This window comes from Mus pahari, chromosome 3 (assembly GCF_900095145.1).
Source record: "Mus pahari chromosome 3, PAHARI_EIJ_v1.1, whole genome shotgun sequence".
Classification (NCBI taxonomy): domain Eukaryota; kingdom Metazoa; phylum Chordata; class Mammalia; order Rodentia; family Muridae; genus Mus; species Mus pahari.
The window spans coordinates 160,631,913-160,655,092 of NC_034592.1; the positions used below are offsets into that span (position 1 = coordinate 160,631,913).

General features: G+C 37.1%; 2 protein-coding genes across 6 annotated transcripts in view; one reads left to right on the forward strand and one right to left on the reverse strand.

Annotated features, from left to right (window-relative positions):
- Phactr3 (phosphatase and actin regulator 3) overlaps positions 1-4,923 on the forward strand; it is a 223,669-nt gene extending 218,746 nt beyond the window's left edge. For 4 of the 5 annotated variants that reach the window (XM_021192158.2, XM_021192159.2, XM_021192160.2 and 1 more), the window contains exons 10-13: positions 482-543; positions 1,727-1,867; positions 2,919-2,995; positions 4,369-4,881. In XM_021192158.2, the coding sequence (XP_021047817.1) occupies positions 482-543; positions 1,727-1,867; positions 2,919-2,995; positions 4,369-4,384 (296 nt within the window). In that variant the 3' untranslated portion in view covers positions 4,385-4,881. Of the gene's footprint in view, positions 1-481; positions 544-1,726; positions 1,868-2,918; positions 2,996-4,368 lie in introns of all 5 variants that reach the window. The other variant, XM_021192157.1, reaches the window with a different exon arrangement.
- A 6,970-nt stretch (positions 4,924-11,893) lies between these two features.
- Sycp2 (synaptonemal complex protein 2) overlaps positions 11,894-23,180 on the reverse strand; it is a 62,647-nt gene continuing 51,360 nt past the window's right edge. The window contains exons 33-44 of the mRNA XM_021194528.2: positions 21,990-22,188; positions 20,503-20,708; positions 18,001-18,186; positions 17,161-17,251; positions 16,384-16,539; positions 15,558-15,667; positions 13,959-14,053; positions 13,760-13,859; positions 13,312-13,370; positions 13,113-13,194; positions 12,952-13,008; positions 11,894-11,968 (exon numbers count right to left, since the gene is read on the reverse strand). Of these exons, the coding sequence (XP_021050187.1) occupies positions 11,894-11,968; positions 12,952-13,008; positions 13,113-13,194; positions 13,312-13,370; positions 13,760-13,859; positions 13,959-14,053; positions 15,558-15,667; positions 16,384-16,539; positions 17,161-17,251; positions 18,001-18,186; positions 20,503-20,708; positions 21,990-22,188 (1,416 nt within the window). The remainder of the gene's footprint in view (positions 11,969-12,951; positions 13,009-13,112; positions 13,195-13,311; positions 13,371-13,759; positions 13,860-13,958; positions 14,054-15,557; positions 15,668-16,383; positions 16,540-17,160; positions 17,252-18,000; positions 18,187-20,502; positions 20,709-21,989; positions 22,189-23,180) is intronic.

Sequence of the window (23,180 nt, forward strand, 5' to 3'; positions counted from 1 at the left end):
ATCCATATTTGATGTTATGTTGCCCATAATTAGAAGTTCATGTTTTGAGGTAGTTGTCTAAAAGTTCCATTTTACACAGTTGTAAAACAGAAAGATAGAAAAAAGAAACTGTGGTGACAGTACTACACAGAGCTGAACACTGGCTTGATTGTTGTGCTATTGGAACTCTATGTTCCATGTGTTCCTAGATATAAGTATACAGAGAAGATATTCAAGTGGCATGGAGACATATAGACAACTATTCCACAGAAGCAAGCAGTAGCAAAAACATACTTCTACTGTATAGGGCAGAGGAGAATTAGCCTGAAAAGGATGGTCATGTGTGGCAGCTCAGGCCAGCAAGTTCTGAGCAGCTTTTGGGAAGGTAACTGCAAACACAAACTGACATGTCAAACAGTGTCCTCTGTAAGGGGCCCTAGGAAAGCCAGTACTTGCATCTGTAACAAGAAATGCTTAACGTGCTTCTATTTCTCTTTCACAGAAAGGAATGATCAGACAGAGCAGGAAGAAAGGAGAGAAATCAAGCAACGACTAACAAGAAAGGTACTGTTGCCATTTGCTTTCTGTTGCTGTGTTAAGCACGATGACAAAAAAGAGACTCGGGGAGGAAAGGGTTCATTTGCTTGTACTTCCAAGTCCTAGTACATCAGTGAGGGAAACTGAGTCGGGAACCAATGCAGAGACCATGAAGAAATGCTGCTTTATGGCTTGCTCAGATTGTTGTATACAACCCAGGGATAGATGCCCAGGGGTGGTACCACCTAGAGTGAGCTGGGCCCTCCCCAATCAATCATCAAGATAATGTCCACACAGACATACTCCCAGGTCAATCAGATAGAGGAAATTCCTCAATTGTCATTCCCTCTTCCCAGGTGACTGTAACTTATATCAAACTGACAAAACTAGTCTGCACAGGATGATAATCAAAGCATTTTATTTTGTAAATAGATGTGGGCTAGAGAAAGCTTCTGCAGCTGTGTGGAAGGGGTAGTGTAAAGCATACTGTGACTTTGTGTGCTTTGCCAGACAACATGGGGTCAGTTGCTCTAAGAGCAGTGCCTTTTGCATATATCCTAAGGGAACCGAGAAATGAGGCCCTAATAGCAATCCATTGGGAAGGCAGTGAAACCCAAGTAGCACTTACAATCCCTCCCAGAAGGCAACTGAGCATTTTTTAACACTAAGAAACACATACCATTCAGACTTGCCATTCTTAGTTGCCTTCAGTGCATCGTGTTCCTTGATTAGACTGCAGGTTGCTCTTGCTTGCTTCTGTGGAATAGCAGTCTGTTGCTCTCCATTATGAACCTGTTAGGTTTACAATGGCTAGTCTAGGCTGTAACTCCAGGCTCCTAAGTTTACCTTTCCTCCTGAGCATTTCCTCTGTCTGGCTGACTCTCAACAAAGGCTCATGCTTTGTTGAGCTTGGAGCTTAACACAGCAGCCTTCCAGCTCTTCATGAGAGTGGAGGTTAAGCATAACAGACTGCTGAACACACGTAATTTAGTCAGCAACTCCATTAACCACTCCTTGACCATGTGCTCTGTCAGGACAGATGGCTGTTGGAAGAAAGAGATTATGTGAGTATTATTTGATGCATTCTGAAATTACACTAGAGAGTATTTATGGTAACTCACAAATACAGTTTATAGATTATTATATACTGCTTACTATAAGAAAACAATGGTGGCATATGATATCTAACTTTAATTATCTTTTATTTTAGCTTAACCAGAGACCCACTGTTGATGAATTGAGAGACAGAAAAATTCTGATCCGTTTCAGTGATTATGTGGAAGTAGCAAGGGCACAGGACTATGACAGGAGGGCGGACAAACCCTGGACAAGACTGTCAGCAGCAGATAAGGTACACTGCTTTGGGCAGGCTGAGGCATCACACCTTATGATCACACTGGGCTGTCTCAGACAGTGTGAACCACTAGGTAAATTAGGCCCTACACTGTTGATTCCATGAAGATAATTTAGGATTAAGTTGAGCTAGGGGACGGTTCTGTTCTGAAAGACATTTGGTAGTATCATAAGACATTTGGGGTTGTCAATGCAAATGGTGTCCGGAATATCCAATGGGTGGACATGGCAGAGTGTGTGAGGATCTCCCCTAAGAAGTGCCAATTTCCAAATACCATAGATGTGTGAGCTGCAAAATTTGGTACAGATGGTATAAAGAAAATCAAATCACCCAAGCACATGGGGTAAGTGACCATCCATGGCCGAATGCTATCATTCTGGACATAGGTGACCGTCCATGGCCGAATGCTATCATTCTAGACATAAGCCCAGAAGTGTGAAGGAGGCTTTCAGAATATTTTTCTTGGAAGAAAAAATGTATACAACCACTTAGTTATTTGTTCTTAGAATAACTGTGAATGCTTCTAAGCATATGCATCAAACTAGAGAAATGCTGTTATAATAGAGATGGACATGCTCAGATGATCAAATGGAAAGGATATCTTTAGCAGCTAGTATTATCTGAATATAGAAGGTTTTCTACGCTTCAAATATATATTCTTGTCTTGGGCTTTGAAGCACTCATATGACAGACAGGCATGATAGAATGTTTACAGAAACTAAAAAAAAAAAAGCAAGACTAGAAGCTCAAAAAGATGCGCAGTCTACTTCTGCCATAGTACAAAACTGAACTGTATGCTCAGAAGTTCCAATGGCATGGGTTTTCTGATAGCACTATAGTGAGAGAATCAAAGCACTGATCTTACTATAAACTGGTTCACAAGTCTGTGTTAGGTTCACCTGCTAGTGCAGGAAGGGTTGTATGCCCCACTACCACACAACAGTGTAATTCCTTTCTGATTTTTGACCGCAGTGTCAGCACATATTAATGCTTAACAATATATAAAGGTGATAATTTGACTTGAAAACCTTTCCTTTTTAAATCTCAGGCAGCAATTCGTAAAGAATTAAATGAATATAAAAGTAACGAAATGGAGGTACACGCATCCAGCAAGCACTTGACAAGGTGAGCTTTCTGTTGCATGAACTGCATGATGAGTCTAGCCACAAGAAGTTTTACATTTGGCACCTCTTCAGAAAGACGTTATGAAGTAGGGATTGGTAGTGAGAAGGGGATGCATATGTTGGTCTATAGTTGTCATGTTTAAGAAAATTAGTCTCAACTCAAGTTTTTCTTAGGTATTTAATTACAATATTTCAAATAACTTATAGAATTTACCACTACATCTACATTGCTACAAAATCACTCTCCATTATCTATCAATATTGACATTAACCTCTAACACAAGCCATTGTTCACCAAACCACAAGGCACACATTTGAGAGTCTACTCTGCAGCAATCCAGTGGCCGAGGATGTGACCGTGAAATATACACAGGAAGCTCCTGCCTTCCTCCAGCTGATGACAGTCAGTCAGGGTGTTCTGCCTGACATCCCACCAAGTTGAACAGCACATTTTATGCCCACCCCATTGCACAGAAGAAGTTGGAGAGAAACTTTCCTTCTTGTGCTATGTATACTTTCAAGTTCCTTTTCTCTGGCTAAGTTGATATGCCTATAAGTCCTTCTGGTACTTGACTGTTGAGAGCACAGAGCATGAGCAACTGCATTGTCCTCTTTCTTGAAGGATGCTCTCAAGTTTCTAATACAAAAAAAAAAACAAGAAACCTTGCTTCTGTAAATCGCCCTGTGAACTGCTGTGATGGGTCCCAAGAGGACCCTGCCCTTATTTAAAGGATTTGCTTTGCATGCGGACTGGGGCTATAGAACAGAAAATAACTATGAATTACACCCCCTATGCACTTGTGTTAGGGTTGTACAGAAAGAAGAAAATTATGCAAAATATTTAAAAGTTTCCTGTCATACTTGACAGGTTAGCTTAACTCTTATTATTCTTAATATAAGTTTAAGAAATAAAATTCTTCTGTAAAAACACATTTTAATGCTTATTTTATTATTAAAGAAATTGATAATCCTGTGTATGGGCTCCCAAACTGAAACATAATTCAGATTGTAGTACTTCATAGCAGCTTTACGAAATCAACACAGTATTTCAATCCTGCATAATTTTCTTGAGTGTATTAAGCATTTGTCATGAACATGTTAACTAATTTGCAGATATTTTTAAGAGGAACTGATCAGCCAGGCCAGGTCCTAGAGCAGAGAACTTCACTGGCAGCTTTCACACAGGGTTGTTTTGAGTCATAAAGAGTTCTTTGAGGCCATTCAGCCACAGCAGCCTCCTTGAAGTCCTATATAACACCTTGAGAAACTCTGAATAGCAGTAAATTTGTTTGTCAAAGGCTTTTTTGTTTGTTTGGTTGGTTTTTTGACAATTTTAACTATTATAAATATCTAATTTTTAAACATCATTTCTAGATTCCACAGGCCATAGAGATTTTCTTCTGAGAAGAATTTGTGTTTAATTTTTGATACCAACACTGAACATTCATCAGGGAACTTTCCTCAAGACTAACTGCTGTGTTTGTAAGAAGAGCAGATCACAGAGATGCAATCCTGACCACTTACTACAAGAGGAGAAACCCAGAGGATACACTCCCCTCTTTGGTGTCTGAGGAGTGTGAACTGTTGGGGTCACTTTAGGCCCAGAGTAACTCTACAAGAAGAAAACTTGTTTGCCTTCAACCTTGTTTTACAGTTCTGCAGCGTCATGGAGGATGGGCGACATGCATGTGCAGGCTCACACTCCCAGCCTCCACCATGAGGGACATGTGACCCAGTGTCATTCAGTATTTTGTTGAAAAGGCATTTTTATCCTAATGATTTGAAAACTAAGTCCATGTTATAGAGTGATTTACTGTACTATACCTTCTCTTTTTTATATGATGTCTAACAAAAAAAATACAGCTCCAACATTTTGATTCCTGTGAATTTTGTTCTTTAATTAAATGACTGCTTATTACAGGAAATGAATAAAAGCTTTCACTTTCTTGGGGTTGGGATGAAGTATAGCTGGGGACTTTGAAAAAAAAGTCAACACTTTTGAATAGAAACATAAGAAAGAAAAAGCCAACTTTGTTCTCTGTAGATTCTGTCAAATATATATATAGGCTTGTGCCTTGAAAAACTAGTTACCATTTTTTTTCAAGTTAATTGAAAATTTATGAAAGAGCACATTCAATCTAGAAGTTACTGGAAATCCTAACAAAACGAAAATCTATACCTTCTTTAAGAAAAGTTGTAAGTTTTCATTTGTCTGCATTATCAAAACCCTATTATAGAAGGTTTAGATGGAATGAAGATTTGGAGTAAGTAGTTCACTAAAATACAAGGGGAAGAAATGAGCTAACAATAAAAATCCCCTACGTTTGTTTATGGGTTTTCTGTTGGTTTTGTTTATTTGATTTGTTTATTTTTAAATTTTCTCAGAAAGAAGCCTTCCTACACCTCTGCCCAGGATATTGGTCAGCGGTAAACAATGGCTTAGAGCTCAAAGACCTACACTCAAATGTAGGCCTCTGTGCACTTCAAGCAGGTGATTTGCTCTTTAGGATGGTCTTTCACTTCTGTAATGTGTGGTAACTAACATGCTGGCACAAGCCAGGCACACTCTCAGCACTCAGTTTGTTAGTTAGAGAGCACTGAGGCCAAGCAAGTGTACTGAACAAATCCACACAGCTACCACATCCCACTGTTCTCCAAGCTCTTTAACATTTAGGACATTTGTGGTAGTGCTCTGGCTAAAGAGGCTGGTGATCAGTTCTTATGCTAGCAAACACCCCATTAATTGAATTAGTTTTTAAAAAAGAAATTACAGCAGAACGATTCTAGCTTTACCTGTTCTAGGATGTGTGTGAATGAAACTTTTTGTAGGTGGAAGCCAGTAACTGAATTTCACAAGCAAATAGAATATTTGAATATGGTAGCGTCTACTGATTCCTTAGTTGTGGCCAGTTATTATCAAAGCATGCCTTTCCCTATTTCAAGATACATATCAACAGCTCCTATTTTATATTTTGCTTAGTTTAAAACATGAGTGGTTCAAAGTTTTACACACACACACACACACACACACACCGAAATTTCAGTCTCTCAGAAATACCCACATAACTATTACAGGAAAAGGGGAACCTGCTGCTCTTCTAGAAATAGCACTAACCCACAGGTGATTAACTCTGCTAGGAGCAGAGCCAAGTGGAGCCTCTCTCTGATACAGCCAAGTCCCATATATAGTGGCTGATAAAAATTTAAGGTAAATTATAGGATATCCAAGGAAGGATTTAAGTTTGGTTAAGCTCAGAGGCTGCAATATAACTAAAAGTATTAGAATTTTTCATTTTAATTAAGGAATTGGCAATAGTACCCAACTTCTACCATTTTAGTTTTATTAATCATAACTATTTCTGTGTTTCATATTCCTATGAGTGTCACAAGGGGAATTAGGAGATTTGATAGATAAATCTGATAAACTACTTAACTTTGCAGTGACTAAGTGTGTAACACATCTTAAGCATTTTCCACAGTAGAGGTTCCACTTACATGGCCAGGGTGCTATGCATATACAGTCACCTATGACACTTTGAGCTTGAAAACAAAAATTATTTTCAAGTCTAGAGGCTTAAGAAAGTATTTCTGTTGCCTTTGAGATCTTTCCTAATGGCACTGAGAAGGTTATGTGTCAACTTTACAAATCATTTGCTTACATTTTCACAAAATGTGCTAGGGCAAAATTACTTAATGCAAGTCTTAAAAAGATTACAAACCTTACTTTAAAATCGGTAACTTTAAGGTAAGTATTAAAGATGTAAAGAAATCTAAAGTTTGGTTTTCTGACCTGAATAATTTTTGGATCTTTGAATTGGGAAAACAAAGGCCTCCTAGGATCAAGAGGTCCATCTTGTGGTAATCTATGGTAACTACAGGTTTAAGCTTTCCATCACAAACTAGCAAGTCAGATTCTAGCTGTAGTCAGAAGCAAATTCAAGTCCATTAAAATATGAGCATCAGGGTGGTGTACTTATGTAAACCCAGTTCCTTGGAGGAGTCATGAAGATCATGGGTTCAAGCCAGCCTTAGCTACATAAGACTCAGCATAAAACCAAACCAAACCCCAGATTGTCCTGAATCTTTTCAGTACCCATTTAGTAAATTATTTTTCAATGGAACAACTGAAAATATGCAAATAAAACCATATATACCAGTGTCTTCAAACAGATAATACCTGTAAGATATTCCTAACTCCATTTTGGTGCACTGAAGTACACTGCTTAAGCAATGGGAAGTTAGCAGCCATGGTTCTGTGAGAACAACCGTTTTATGTTCAGAGCAATAAAAACGTATTAAAAGTCTTTAAAAGCATAAACTGGAAAATGAAGAAAATCTGAAAATTTATTTCTACAGATGCTTAAATGATATTATATATGCATTATGCATACATATACCTTCTAAATGAAGCATGTGGTTTTTACACAGAAAGAAAATACATTCTAGAACATGCTGAGTACTCACTACCCCATTCCTGGGAATGCGTAATGTGGTCTAAGGAAATACCACCTTACTCTTACATTTCATGTTAAACTTACCTGTTGACATTAATTTCTTAGGTTATTTTTCTTAGAATTCTTTTTTATTCCTATTCCATAAGTGTGCATTTATAACACTTGGGAAAACAAAGGCCTTTTGGGATCAAGAGGCCCATCTTGTGGAAATCTATGGTAACTATGTACAGTACTGTTGGTGATAAAATGACTAAAGAAATCTATTCTAGCATTTAGAATTTCATACTAGTACTGAGAATTAGCAAGGTTATTTTGAAAATTTGGCATGGAATTAAAAGCTGTAGGAAAGCCTTAGTCTACATGAATTCAAAGGCTAAGGTGGCCTAATATGAACTTGGTGTGGTATTAGAATTTGGCAGTGTGTATATTGATATAGTGATGTGCAGTCAGTCTAGTGTTTAGGTTTCTACCTAATTTTACTAATTTTTTCTATTTCATCTCCTTTCCATGTATACTTTGGGTACAAGCACCTTCCTCCAGCTCCATCTGGTTGAGAACGTGTAGAATTACACCAGCACTGTAGCAGATTGCAATCCAGGTAAGAAATGTAAGACATTACCTACAGTGACCATTCATTATCAATAGGTCTGAAGTAGATAACTTAAATTTTAGCAGAATTTATTCCACTTGCTTCTGTCACTGAAAGAAACAAACAAACATGATATGGCTTACTATTTCTATGCAAGAGTAAGAAACTTAAAGGAAATGATTTTGTCCTTTTGAGATGGGGATCATACTACATTGCTCAGGATCAGAGCATGTTTCTATTTCTTCTTTCAGTTCTAGAACCACACTTGGTACAGGCCCATACAGACCCTGTGCATGTTGCCTCCATCTCTGTGGGTTAACATGTACATTGGTCCTGTTGTGTTTAAAAGGTCATTTCCCTGGTATCCTCCGATTTGCCCTGGCTCTAACACTCTTTCTGCCTCCTCTTCCACAGGATTCCCTGAGGCCTGAGAGGAGGTATTTGATGGAGAAATACTTTAGGGCTAAGTGTCCCAGCTCTCTCTCTCCTCTCTCTCTCTCTCTCTCTCTCTCTCTCTCTCTCTCTCTCTCTCTCTCTTTCTCTCGTCTGATTGTGGGTCTCTATAATTGGTTCCATTTGCTACAGGAGAAAGCTTCTCTGATGGTGGCTGACCAAGCACTGATCTATGAGTATAGCAGAATATCAACAGGAGCCATTGTATTGCTATATTGCTTTAGTAGAATACTAGCATTTGGTTTTATCCTAAGTCCCTGGACTATCTAGGCTTAGGAGCTTGGTCATCCAAGCAGTGATGAGTATGAGTTTTATCTTGTAAAGTGGGCCTTAAGTCAAATCAGATAGTTTGGTTACTCATAGAAGCTTTGTGCCACCATTGCCCTAGCATATCTTGCAGGCAAAGACATCAGTGTAAATCAAAGGGTTTGTACCTCAGTTGGTGTTTGTGTTTCCCCTAGTACGCAGAGTACTTGCCAGCATCAAGAACTCTAGCCCATAGGGGCAACGGTTCTGGTTAGACACCAGCTCAACTTGTTCAATGAGTTGTATAGATGTAGTCTTCAGCAATCAGGCCTTGTTTGTAGAAACACAGCCTATAGCCTTGGCAATATCCTGGGTTGTTTGGGGGTTCCCATGGACCCATTTGGTCAACAACTCCACTAAATAAAAGCCATTCTTGTTACTGGAAGTTTCATTTGGTAACAAGAGATGTCCAGTTGGGGCTTTCCCCACCTACTATTTGGAGATTTCATTTGGATTACCTTAATATACGTATATATTTTAGGAAGCTTCTACTGTATTAGGTTTCCATACTACCCCTCAAATGCCCCTTAATTCTAGTGGTCTTTCCCTGTATTCCCTCCCTTGTACCCCTCTTCTCTTCCCCACTCAATTAACCCGTACCAGAACCCCCTCCTGTCCATTTAAATCTATTATATTTTTCTTAAGTATAAAAAAAAAATCTATCTTTCCCTCTAGTCCCTTACTCATTTCCTAACTTCTATGGTTACGCAGATTGTAGCTTATTATTGACTTAACAGCAACCACATATAAGTAAATGCCTACCATATTTGTCTTTGCTTGGGTTACTTCACTCAGTATTTTTTTTCTAGTTCCTACTATTTACTTCTGATTTTATGTCTTTTTTTTTTTTTTTACAACAGAGCAATATTCCATTGAGAAAATGTGCCACATTTTCTTTACCCATTCTTCAGTTAAGGGACATCTAAGTTGTTTCCAATTTCTGGCTATTATAATAGAGCAGCAATGAACATGGGTGAACAAGAATCTCTGTGCCAGCCCATGCCCACTTCTTCCTCAGGGTAGCCAGACCCATTGCTCACTGGGATGGACTTGAGGGAAAAAAGCTTAGCAGGGCACTGGTTGTGCAGACAGGGTCTTGGTTAGAGGTGAGTGTGCATGCAAAGAATGCACATGCAAGAACAGCTTTGGATAACTGGTTCAGTTTAATGGCGGGGAGGGGTGGGGAAAGAGGTGTTTATGTTCCTGGGAGGTAGTCAGGGTCTCTGAGACAGGTTTATGTGGCCATGTAGAAGTGGCCAGGACAGAGGTGTTGTAAGATGCTTCAGGGGCTGTAGGATTTGAGGATGGTGGTAGGAGGGGTATGGGAGGGGGGCCCTTATAAGGTCAAACGAGGAGTGAAACCTGGTAACTGTCAGGGTTATAAATTCTTACTAGGGTTCATGGTGGGGCAGATGATTTCATGTCATCAGGTTGGGCGAGGCTAGGGAGCCAACTCCTGCCATCCTCATTTTAGGTGTCCGGGATTGAAGCTCTCCTTGACCCTTCCTCGGTAATTCTGGGTCATTATGGCCCCACATCGCTGTAGTAGGATAAAGTGTCCTTTAGGTATACACCCAAGAAGGGCATGCCTGAATCTTGAGGTAGATCAATTCTAATTTTCCCAAGGAACTACCACACTGATGTCTATAGTGGTTATACAAGTGCCTGGTAGGGAATTCTGGAATCCTGCCAGGTGTGGCCACTAAAAAGGGGGGGGGGTCTACTTAGAATATGTTTCTAAGTATTGGGAGCTGATTCTTAGGAATGGGGATAGATAGGGGGGTCCCACCAGAAGAATGAAAGCGGGGTATTCTACTGGGATCTGCTTAGCATCTTGGGAATGGTAGAGAGCAAAGAGAGGCCAAGACAGGTGGTCTTCTATAGAGCTGGGAGTGGCATTTGGCGATTGGATTTGAAGGAGAAGAGGGAAGGTGATGAAAGATCTGCAGTTACCCTTATCTGCTTCTCTGGCTGGTGTGGCCTGGCCTGCAGGTTCCAGGGGATGTCTGCTGTAACTGGGAGTTGGGATAAAGGGATGACTAGGGGAAGGAATGTTGGAGAATATGTTGGCAGAAAGGAAGGGGAGGCTACAGTAGATGGTCTGCTACAGATCTGGGGATGAGACTGGGGGATTAAGATTTGGAGAGGAGGAGGAAGAGGTAAGGATCTTTGGGTAGTTTACCTGTTTCTCTGGCCAGCTCTGGTATTTCTAAACAATTACATTAGAAATAATTATGTAAACACACACATTAAATTTCTAAATTGCTTCTTGTCCCATAAATCCTAAAGTATATTACCACATGGACCTTGAATAGCAAGTTTCTAACTCCTGGTCTAAATTTAAAAATAAATGAATATGTTATATCTATTAAACATGAATGACAGAACAACTCATAAGTAAATTATCAATCTATTTTGAGTTTCTATACTCAAAATCACAGCCAAAATAACTTGCCTGAGTTATAAAAACTGCACATAAAATTAGGTAAATAACAAAGACTATTGCTGTTAAAGGTGGTATTCCATTAGAGTGACAGCACCTTTCTCCAAATTCCTTTTCAGTATAAATTTTTGGCATCACAGTATATATTAAGGTTCAAAAACAGTGTAATCCTTGATCTCACTCAAAATTTCTGGCTTACAAAAAGACTAAATTATTTCATCCCAGAGATTATTTCATTCTAGAGATTACAAGTAAAGATTTTAAAGGAGAGCCTTTTCCTCTTTTAAAGAATGGCTGATATTTTACTACTTGTATATTTACAAACCATTATGCAAATTTCAGTGTATTTTATTCCAAAACTGCATTAATTTAAAATTACACTTTATGTAAATACTTTAGTACAGACACTACATTCACAGACATAGTTCATATAAAAATATGATCCAAGGAAAGTAAGCTCCTTTAACTGTTTGTTCAAAGGACATACAAGCTACATTTGGAGTCATGCTTTTCATCTCTAACATTTGAGTCGGGAGGTTCTTGCACACAAGAATAGAGGTGCGTAGATGATGCATATTTGCAAAGCTACTTTATTAGTGTTTTATTTATACACAAAAAACTAATCAGATAAAATTCGTTGACAGCAGCCAGATTTCACGCATCATTTCCTTCAGGAGCCTTGAATAATGACTGTAGTCCTCTGCGTATGTTGAGAAGTTCCTCTTCATGCTGTGACCAAGGGAAAAGACAACTATTCACATAAAGATACAATCAGTGCTAAGTCCACCCACTCCCTTAGGGTTTACATGGAGGTATACAGAGGATTCTCCAATCATTAGCAATATTCATGATACTGGAAAAAAGAGTTGCAATCTTCCAAAGATTATTCTAGAAAAAAAATTTCAATGAGGACAAACTTAGGCAGCTCAAGCTGTGCAAGCCTGGCTACAGCTTCACAACCTCTGTACACTTAGTACCACATGTCAGTAAAATCTCACAATCATGTTAGTATTTTATGTAGATAAAGTTTACTATTATTATGTACTTAAAACTTTGAGAGAACCCCTAACCATGTCTGTGTAAAGCACTGGCATGTGTCTCTCTGGACAGCACTTCATCCTAGAATGTAGCTGGTGGTACACTTGACTTCTAAAAACCCAACTATGTTTGTTTATGCAAATAATGAAGTGTCACTGCTAATTTAGGTAACAGTTTTTTCCACTCAGTAGTCTGGCTTGCTTGGCTTTAGTTAAAGTACACAGTGTTTATAAACAGTGCAAACAAGTTATTTCTCCACTTAGTTTTTACATTTGCAAACCATTATCTGCTTCTTCTGAGGGATTCCTCATCCATCCCTCCTATTACTCTTACAAGGTCTCCATAATATAAAAAACTAAAAGTCATCAGGTCAGGTTGAACCTGCTGCCTTCTCCAAACCTTCACAAAAACTCTCAAAAGAAAACCAAAGAAGTAAACAAGTGTGAAAAGCTTTTGAAAGAATAGCACATAAAAAACACAACACAACAAAACAAACCCCAAAAGTAAAAAGTGTGGTGGTCCATGCCAATAATCTGAGCATTCTGGAGACCGAGGCCAGAGGATCTTAAGTTTAAGGCCAGCCTGGGCTCAAAATCAAGAACCTGTTTTATAAAACAGACAGTACAGGGCACAAGTCATGTAAGTAGATGAAAGCACACACTAAGCTCACTCACCATCTCCTTAAGTAGCTTGTCTTGTAGAATTTTCATGTTTTCTTTCATCAAACACATCTGCAAGCAACATATTTCCTTCATGAACTTTATCAAATTTTCACAACGAAAAGACAAGTTAGACTAACCAGCAAGTTTACAAGATAAGTATAGAAAATGTATACCTCAGATGTAAAAACAGTCTCTCCATAAACAGAATTATAGACAAGAAAACTTTTATCCAGTGAAGTTTTCAAAACACGAAACCTAGTAAATGAGAATGAACATTTTAACATATCTGTCCACATTCCACTGCTATAGTGTAGCATATGTTAAGTCTCACCTATAAATGTACAGTCTGTTCAATATGAAACGCATACTAACCTCTCTCGCTCACATCGGTGATATGCCCTCATCTTCTGAACTAACTTTTCCTCGATGTCCTAAGTTTTAAGGTATATAAAAAAAATCCTTGTACTTTAACATAATTAAAAATTAAAACCTGGAAGTAGAATTAATGTATTTCTACCACTCTAAATTTAAGTAAAAGCTGGTTAAAAGTTAAGAATATTGCATAACGTATACACTTTTCAAATTACAAGTACTAGAAGTAAAATCTATCAGATGTCTCCCACATTAACAAAGATATTCATTATAAACTTGTGGGCAATTTCAGAGTTCAATTGCAGCTGATGTAAGATAGAACTATGCTTTAAATAACAATCAATCAAAATCAATCAATCAATCAATAGACCTGCAACAGTCTCTCACAGTTGAGTACTTAGACTTTAAACATTAAAAAAACGTTCTTTTAATTTTTAGAAACACAAACCACAAGCTCTTTCTCCAAGTCTCGTAAAATCTGGGCGTCTTTTTCAACTCTTTTCAGCTCATCTAGGAGAGTGCCTTGGAATTTGTCAACATTTTCATCCCTATTAAAAAGGAGCAAATTGATAGTTTTTAAACAATAGGACTCATAGCTCATAAGTGCACAGTATGAAAGACATACCAGACAGATTTGTGCTACAGACCTGTGTCCCCGAGATTGATAGGTCATTGCCATCAGATGTTGTTGAGTCAATTTCAATGTCTTTGTAGTAAAATCATCCATGATTTTATGTTGGGTCTGAAAAATACTTTTAACTTAAAATTTCTTTAGAAAATAACAACCTAACCAAGACTGTACTATGAAAAAGTCTTTTCATAATACATCAACAACTAAGAAAAAAGTTAGAAAATTAAAAATGCAGTTACTTAAAGTCAACTTTTTATAGTAAACTAGACTTAGCAGTAGCTACCTATATTGACCAGGATTTGAACACGATTCAGTTTGCTATTGTTTTAAAGAATTTATGATAGTTATACAAATTGCTACTGATAATAATTTTGTTTTCAAGAGTATAGTTTAATAGAATTTACCATTTTTTCACATAAGATTTTCACCTACCAGAGACACATAAGAGAGTCTATAAAATTACAGATTCTCTTGACCTTGGGAAAAATGAAGATCAAGAAATTTCAGATCTTGGGGCTGGAGAGATGGCTCAGCGGTTAAGAGCACTGACTGCTCTTCCAGAGGTCCTGAGTTCAATACCCAACAACCACATGGTGGCTTACAACCATCTGTAATAGGATCAGATGCCCTCTTCTGGTGTGTCTGAAGAGAGTGACAGTGCATTCATATATAGGATAAATACATAAATCTTTAAAAAATTCAGATCTTATTTTTGGATAAAAGGAAAAGGTAATCAAGAGATAAGGTTGATAACATGCTAATTATACTTATCATTGTTCAAAGAAGAGAATGAACTAATTATTAGTTCAAATAAAGACATAAGGGAATGTAATTTTTCCACCTATTATTACCAAAAGGCAAGCAATGATTTCAATATGTACTTTGAATACATCACCTCACTGGATCCTCAAAAACTAAGGCACAGTACAGATCTGGTGAAAGAACATGGGAATATAAGCTGGGAGTATATATGTGTTACTCTTCATGAATGATAGCCTCTGGCTGGTTAAGTTAAAATGTCTAAAGAGGATGAAGACTTAACTATCTGTAAAATGCTCATCATGCCAGCATGAAGATTCTAGCACCCACATAAAAAGCTAGGTGCAGGGATATGTACCTGTAAATCCAGATCTGGGGAGGTGGAAACAGTATTATCTGGGGCTTTCTAGCCAGCCAGTACAATATACCTGATTATACAAATTATACCTTCACTGAGAGATCATTTCTCATCAATCAGTTAATCAATAAGGAAGGGAAAGAAGAGCTGAAAATGCCAAACATAGCAGACCTTTGGCCTTCACAAGCACATATGTATGCACATGCACCAAGCTGCAAAATGTGTGCATGTATACACCTCACGCAAACATAAAAACAAAAAGTAAAACACCTAAACATTGCAAAGACAAACTGAACAGAAAAAAAGAGAATTTTTGAGAGTCATATTTTATAAGTGAGAGAGGTGTCTTTAATCTGACAATCATTACAATTTAGCACATATGCAAATTCTGATTCACGTATGTCCCAGTTTTGTTGGCTAAGGATCAGACAAGCCATCTATTATCTACCAGAAAACTAGTAAACTATGGTATTGTGTATGATTTAGGAGGTAACTTACATCAATTTTCTTTTTATAGTCTGAACTGATGTTATCGTAAAACATTCCAGCACCTTGTAACTCCTGTTGCCAGTCCTTAGGAACAGAAAAATCTGGTGTCGATAATGAAGCTGTAATTTCAGACATTAAAAAATGAAAACAATAAGCTAACATTAAGATATGCATTATCACAAAATTTATCCTTATCACATTAGACTGAGAACAAAAATATTCTTCATATTTTATGTGTGTTTAAACCCAAAACAGAGGTTTTTTTTTCTTCATCTTTTATTAAAAGTAAAATCTTTGTCACAGAACCTTTTAATAGGGCTATTGAAGCACAAATGACAACTAAGGTGCAACATTTGGTACTTTTAATTTGATCCATTAATAAGGCAGAAGTAGCTGGGCAGTAGTGGCACACACCTTTAATATCAGCCCTCAGGAGGCAAAGGCAGGTAAGATCTCTAAGTTCAAGGCCAGCCTGGTCTACAGAGTTCCAGGACAGCCAGGGCTACACAGAGAAATCTTGTATCAAAACAACAATGACAAAAACAAAAAACAAAAAGCAGAAGTACCTGAAGAGTATTTAGTGGCAAACCAACACTTCAAATAATTTATATTTCAGTAAGATTTCAATGTAAGACATGAAAAAATGGATGGAAATTGGAGTATTTAAGACCCAGGCTATCACTTTTACAGAAACTTAAATTTGTGATAAAAGTCTATATCCATCTTGGACTCACCCAAAGCTGTTATTACCAAGGACTATTTTGTTGAAATCATCCAAACTCTAGGAAGCTACCCAGGAAGTAATTGCAGTTTAACAAACTTTTGATCTGCTTACTTCTGAAGGTGTGCTGATCAGAATTTTCTCTTTGACATAGTTTTTTGGAAAGCAAATGTTCCCTTTCTTCTGCCTCTTCTACTTCTGCTTCATTGGAATTACTGAGCTCATCTTCTTCTAGGTACATCCGCCTCTTGCTACCACGTTGACTGGGACCTTAAACAGTTAAAGATAACAATGCTACAATTCTGATGCAACATATCTACTATCTTATTGCTTTAATATAAAGTTTTAAAACAACTATGTTAAAGTACACAACATTAATGACTTGAAATTGAAATGACTTGAAATGTAGAATTCGTTTAGGTGGGATTTCTAAGAAATTGGTAATGACTTTAAAAGCAAGGCTGTGGCTAGAAAGAGGTCTTAGTAGTTGAGAATACTTTCTACTCTTGTAGAGGATCCAGGCTGTTACCATCACCTAAACAGTGGCTTACAATTGTCTTTAACTCCAGTTCCAGCATACCTGACCATACCTGACACCTATTCTGGGCTCCATGGACATTGCATGCACATGGAGTGTATCCACACACTGATGGAACAATATCTATCTATCTATCTATCTATCTATCTATCTATCTATCTATCTATCTATCTATCTATCTTCAGACAGGGTTTCTCTGTGTAGCCCTAACTGTCTTAGGAACTCGATCTGTAGACCAGACTTGAACTCAAGAGATCTACTTGCTTCTGCCTCCTGTGTGCTGGGATTAAAGGTATGCCCCACAACCACTTGGCTAAAGTAAATCTTTAAAAAGCAAGACTTTGTCTACAAACCTGATACATGAGTATTGTCACTGGGCATGTCAAACCATATTTTCTCTATTTTTTCACTAGACAATGATAATGGAGATGCTGCATGATTTTCCTAAAATAAATATTAGACATTAGAAAAGTACTATAAACACTTAGATTCATCTTTCACTATTCTTTGTCAATCTCCCAAGTCAACAGACTTCAAATGTTGTCAAATTCTTTTCATTTAAAGATAACTTCAAAATAATATTTATGATAAATTAACATCAATCTCATGCTAATGGTTTTTACTTGACATTTTTTGACATTTTTGATTTTCAATTTCTTGTTATTAGCATCTTCATCTATTTTTTGAGTAAATACAGAGACAGAAAATTTCTTGAAAAGTGACATTTTTCACATTTAAACTTGTTTTTTACTGTTTGAATACAAATTTGTATAATCAGTAACTTTACTTAGATTACTATTCTTTCTTTTTTAATCTATGTGCTCTTTTAGTCTGTTAAGGGTAGCCCAAATCCTAGTTCCCCTCCAGGTTTATTTTCATTTTCTATACTATACAGGTAACATAGCTTTACTAACTGACCAATGGAATTTCATGCTAACAAGAAGTTCAGCCAATCAGATTTCTATGTAGTCATGAAGTTAGAAAGTCTTATAAATATGTAAACTCAGAGATTTTTGCCCCTATATTCTCACTATTTTAAGACCTTCCTGTACTCATTTTAAAAGCTTTGGTTTTTCCCATGACTAAACCATTCTACATGTTAGACATCAGATTCTTCACTCATAGAAGCTGAAAAATAAATACTTGGTATTATGACTCCCACTTAAGACTAGCAATTTGAATTGGCATGTTACCTCTCTCTTGCTTTGCATATGGTTGTCACAGCTCTCTGGAGATTCAGGTTCCATATAAAGTTTCTCTGAACTATTACTGCTTACATCTGAATAGCTGTTACAATGTTGGGTTCTTTGATTATTTATCACTGAATTTGCATTTTTTGTATTCACAACAGAATTATTCTTGGTTGGAGTGTATCTGGGCTATGAATGAATAAGAAATACAGAAACCCAAAGGAAGTTAGATAAGTGCTTAAAACAAGAAAAAAGTAGAGTTAAATAGGAAACAACTTAAAATTTTAGAGAATTAACTCAATGCTAAAATTCAGAACCTACTTAAATATAAAATTAATTAGTTCAGTGACAGGTATCTAACAAAGTCCACGAGCAAAGATGCCTGCTAGTATGACTTCTAACCTTCAGAGGCCAAGTCACTTTAACATAAAAAAAAAGCACAAAAGCACAAGAGTTGATCATATAATGCAAATTTTTAATACTTTATCTCTACAGAAAAAAAGCTGTAACAATCTGGGAAATTAAAGAATTCTGCAAGATCACTCAAAATACAAAAATCATTAATTTTTTTATACAAGTGCAAAACACTTACTTTTTGGCTTTTTATGATAAAGCACAAAGGCAAAACCTTTAAAACCCCAGAAATATAAACTGGGATGTGTGTGTGTATGTGTAAGACAAAGGGGGAGAGGGAGGTGGGAGGGAGAGAGGGGGAGAGAGGGAGAGGAGGGAAAGGAGGGAGAGGAGGGAGAGGAGGGAGAGGAGGGAGAGGGGGTGGGGGAGAGAAACACTCAGCAAGTGTAAAACAAAAGCAGTATAGTATTAACACTAATAATCAGACTCACATGATAAACAAGAGTAAACCTTGAGTTAATGTAAACATTATAAGTGGAAAACTTTAATTATGTATAGAAAATTCTTGAAAATGACTGGCACGTAAAAGTTTAAATCAAAATTAACATTTCACATTAAAGAAAAATAGATTAAGGAAGAATTAGGTCTTCCTAATGTAGCCCAGGTTGGCCCTGATTTACTTCAATCTTCCTACCTTCACCTCTTGAGTGCTGAGACTACAGGTACATACCAAGCATAGCCACTAGTTTGAAACACTCTGAAGATAAGAAACTTTATTAAAATCATCTGTCAGATTGGAGTTCTGGATTCCAGCAAGTGAAAGATACAATGCCATGTAGCCAATATAGGAGCGATATCCAAACCCATATTAAAAACTCCTGTAGAAGGCTGGGTATAGTGTTACACACCTTTAATTCCAGCACTTGGCAGGCAGAGACAGGTAGATCTCTGAGTTGGAGGCCAGCCTGGTCTACTGAGTGAGTTTAAGGACAGATAGTACTACAGATAGTGTAAGACCCTCTTTCAAATTCTGATACCCACTGCCCCCTTCCAAAAAAAACTTCCAGTAAACTTTAAGATAAATCAACAATTCCATGTACAAGGTGGAAAGCATAAATGGGACTAGAGATGTAGCTTGGTGAACAATTCTTATCTAGTGTGTAGGAAGTACTGGATTCAACTCCTAGTGCCATAAAAACAAAACCAGAGAATTCATTGGATGTCTCAAAATTTCTCATTAATGCAATGAACCAGAAAAATTCAAAGACAAACAAAAACGTCAGATAGAACACAGCTGAAACTATGGAAAAGGGGCAGTTACTGCCTTAGTTCTCAGCAAGCGAGTATGTAGCAAACTAAGTTTGCACCAGAATAGAAAGCATCATAGAAGGCGATTAAGGAGGTTAGAATTAACTAGATGTACATAAACATTTACAAAGTGCCATAAGAAGGATTTAAAGGATGCAGAAAAAAGCATGATAGAATCTAATAGGATACTAGCTGGCATACTGGGATCTATAGAAAAATGAGTCTTGCAAAGAGGAGGGCTGATAAGTTAGAGCAGGGCTTTCTCCTACATCTGCTTTAAAAAGCACAGCACTTCTCTGAATTGTTTGGCATACTGACAGTTTAACCTAAGATTTTGTTTGCAAAATATCCCCTATCAGACTACTGGTTTGGAAAAGTAGGGGGTGAGAGGCTTAAAATTATCTAGAAATAAAAAAACACTCAACTAAAAGCAGTAGGTCAGATGGCACATTATATCAGCAGTTTAAGATCTCTGATACAAGTGAGTTAAGTAGCTATTGTGCCTTTTTTTTTCAGTGATGTTACTGTGCTCTAGGTCTTCATTCATGCTAGACAAGTACTCTAAGTGACACCTTCAAGCCCTAAACAGTCATTAATACCATTTTATTATAAGCAGTGGTTAGTGTCTATTGAGTTTTAAAGTTCTTATATAACTAAACAGTTGAGCAACATGGTTTTCAACTACATTCTTTTCAATTTTGTCAGCTTATGAGTTTTATAGCTAAAACTTATTAAAGATTATATAAACACTGAATAATAAATATGCAATACATATTTGGTAAACTACAGGCAAGTTACTTACCACGTTCAGATGCATATGATAAAAGAAAATTATATTCTTACCGAAAAGGGCGGTCCTGAAGCAGGTGAGCAACTCTTTCTCACACACACTGCACTGGCCTCACTAACCCTGGGTGATTTTCCCTGACCTACAGCTCTATTGCTTCCATTTAAGAATCCAGGTGATGCAGCTTTTGGATAAGGTGAGAGAGATTTTGTGATATAGTCATAATCCTGAGTAAAATCCTTTTCTGTTATTTTCTCTGTACCTAGATTCCCAAGAAACACAAACATACAAAAAATATTATTGTTCATGCTTGTTCTAGAATGGACATGGCAGATTTAATAATTTATCAAATCCTCAAGGATTACATATATTTTTAAAAGATAGTAACTATATTTGAAATACTAAAACTTTGAAAAATACCCAATTGAAAATTCAGAACTTTCAAAAACAATTTAAACAAAAATATTTACAGTATGAGATTAAATATAATGATCAAGTATTATGTTAAATATCTTAACATAATAACTATTATAAAGTAAGAGAAAATTTACAAAGTCAGTTGGTCTAAGTCACTTACTAAAAATAAGTACAATAAGTCTGGGGGAGACAGCTCAGTCAGTAAAGTACTTGCTGCATAAACCCATCAAGACCTGAGTTCATCTCCTGGACCCACATTATAAAGCCAGCTGTGGTGAAACATGCCTGTAATTCTAGAGCTTGGGAGGTAAATCTCTGGAGCTCACCAGCCAGCTAGACATTCTATTTGGGGAGCCCAGGTATCAGGGAACATTCTACTTGCATATATACATGATACATGCACCAAATTCTTTTAAAAAGAGGATATAAGTTTTAATATACATCAATTCTTAGTTTTCAGCTCAATCGGCATGCATCTGTCTTAGCTTATCTAATGTGACAATGATTCTGAGCACTGGGAAAATAAAAGGACCTTGCAGCTGTTTTATGGGAAAAAGATATGTTAAGTCTTGAATTTAAATGAAATTATTCATATTTGGGATTGCTTTAAAATAGCCTCACAGGAACTTAGTTTTTGTAACTGAAAGATGTAAGTTAAATATCTAACAATATGAATTTTCATTACCAATTATTTAAAAATAATAGCAAAATCTCTATTTTTTTTCTGAAGATCATCTGTGAGTTCACAGAATCATCACAAAGTCCTTAGACTTTTGTCAGTCAAGTGTATAAAGGATCCCATAGTGTTCTTATGTTAATAAATATTTTAGCTTAAAGTATATTAAAATTATATTGTTACATCTCCACAGTTTTAGTTTATGAATGTTAAGTATTTCCACATTGAATCATTTGATTTTTAACATGCTAAGATGAAAACCTTGGATATTCTATTATGTTCTGAAGTTGGCAAAACACAACAAAACCAATTAGCACTAACTGGTTTAAAATGAACTTTTAAGTGCCTATCTCAAATATTACAAAATCAGTCTTTAAATATTTTCATAGACTCACAAAAAGAAACCGCAAGTACTCTAGTAAAATGCAAGGGAAATGAAGAAACACTGACATCTCATCACTTCCACAGATGACGAGCTCCCAGACACAGATGCAGAAGACAGGTACAGACTGTCTTCTCTCCCATCTCTCAGCTTAGATGAGTTTTTCTGTTCTTCTGATGGCTGTCCTTTCGGCACTTCTGAATTGAAGACTTTCTGTTGTTTCTCGGGCAGTTTCTTTGTTTGGGCTCTGGAATGGATAGTCTCCTCCTAAATGCACCAGTAACTTCAAATTATGCTCAAATACACTTAAACAACTGGACACATAAGTTACAGTACAACATTGATTCACTCATTACTATACAAGACCATAACATGAACTTAGATATTAGCAAAAATATGTTCCAGTATACTAGGAAAATATGTTGACTACACAGACTATAATTGTCTGCAAATAGAATATTGTTAAGGGTTCAAAGTTTAGAGAAAGTTTAGGTATCAAGTTTAGAGAAAACAGAATTCCTAAATTTCATAGTGCTTGAAACACTAAGAAGGTTGTGTGCCAGGATGGTGAAAGGAGACATACATGAATAAGACTGTGGATCAGACCAAAAGCACTTGAAAAACTCGGGTCTTTGCTTGGAGTAAAAGGTAATGGAGAATTTGTTATAGTTCTGGGTGTACACTGGAGAAGAGTTTGAAAAGGCATTTTTAAAATGGATAAGATGAATGACTTAGAAAGATATTTGATGGTGGGTATGATAACATTAAAGCAAGAAGTAACAGAAAACATGGTGATTATTGTCAGATATAAAGGAAATTTCACATCTTCAAATTCTGAGGGTTAGACAAAAGCCAGCATTGTTCAGAAACCTGGTTCCTCTACACCAAGGAGCAGACTCCCTATCACTGGGGCAAAGAGACAAATAGCTTTTGATGGTGCCTGTTAGCATGCTGGCCTCCAAGTACCTATTATACATTCCAGAGTCCATGCAGGCATCCTGGTTCTTCTCCTCCCACTCCTTATCCTAAAACTTCTCCAGCTCAGAACCTTCCCTTCCCCCAGGTTTTCCTTACAACCCTGCTATTTTGGCTATGTGCTCCCTCCCCATCCCCCTCTCTCTTCTCTTTTGTGCTCTCTTGGTCTTCTTTGCCCTCCTCACACTCTTTGTCTTCATCCCTTTCCCCTACCTCCTCTCATGGCCATGTCCAGTCTGCTGGCCTTGTTTAGCCTAATATTCCTCCCACCCCCTTCCCCCTGC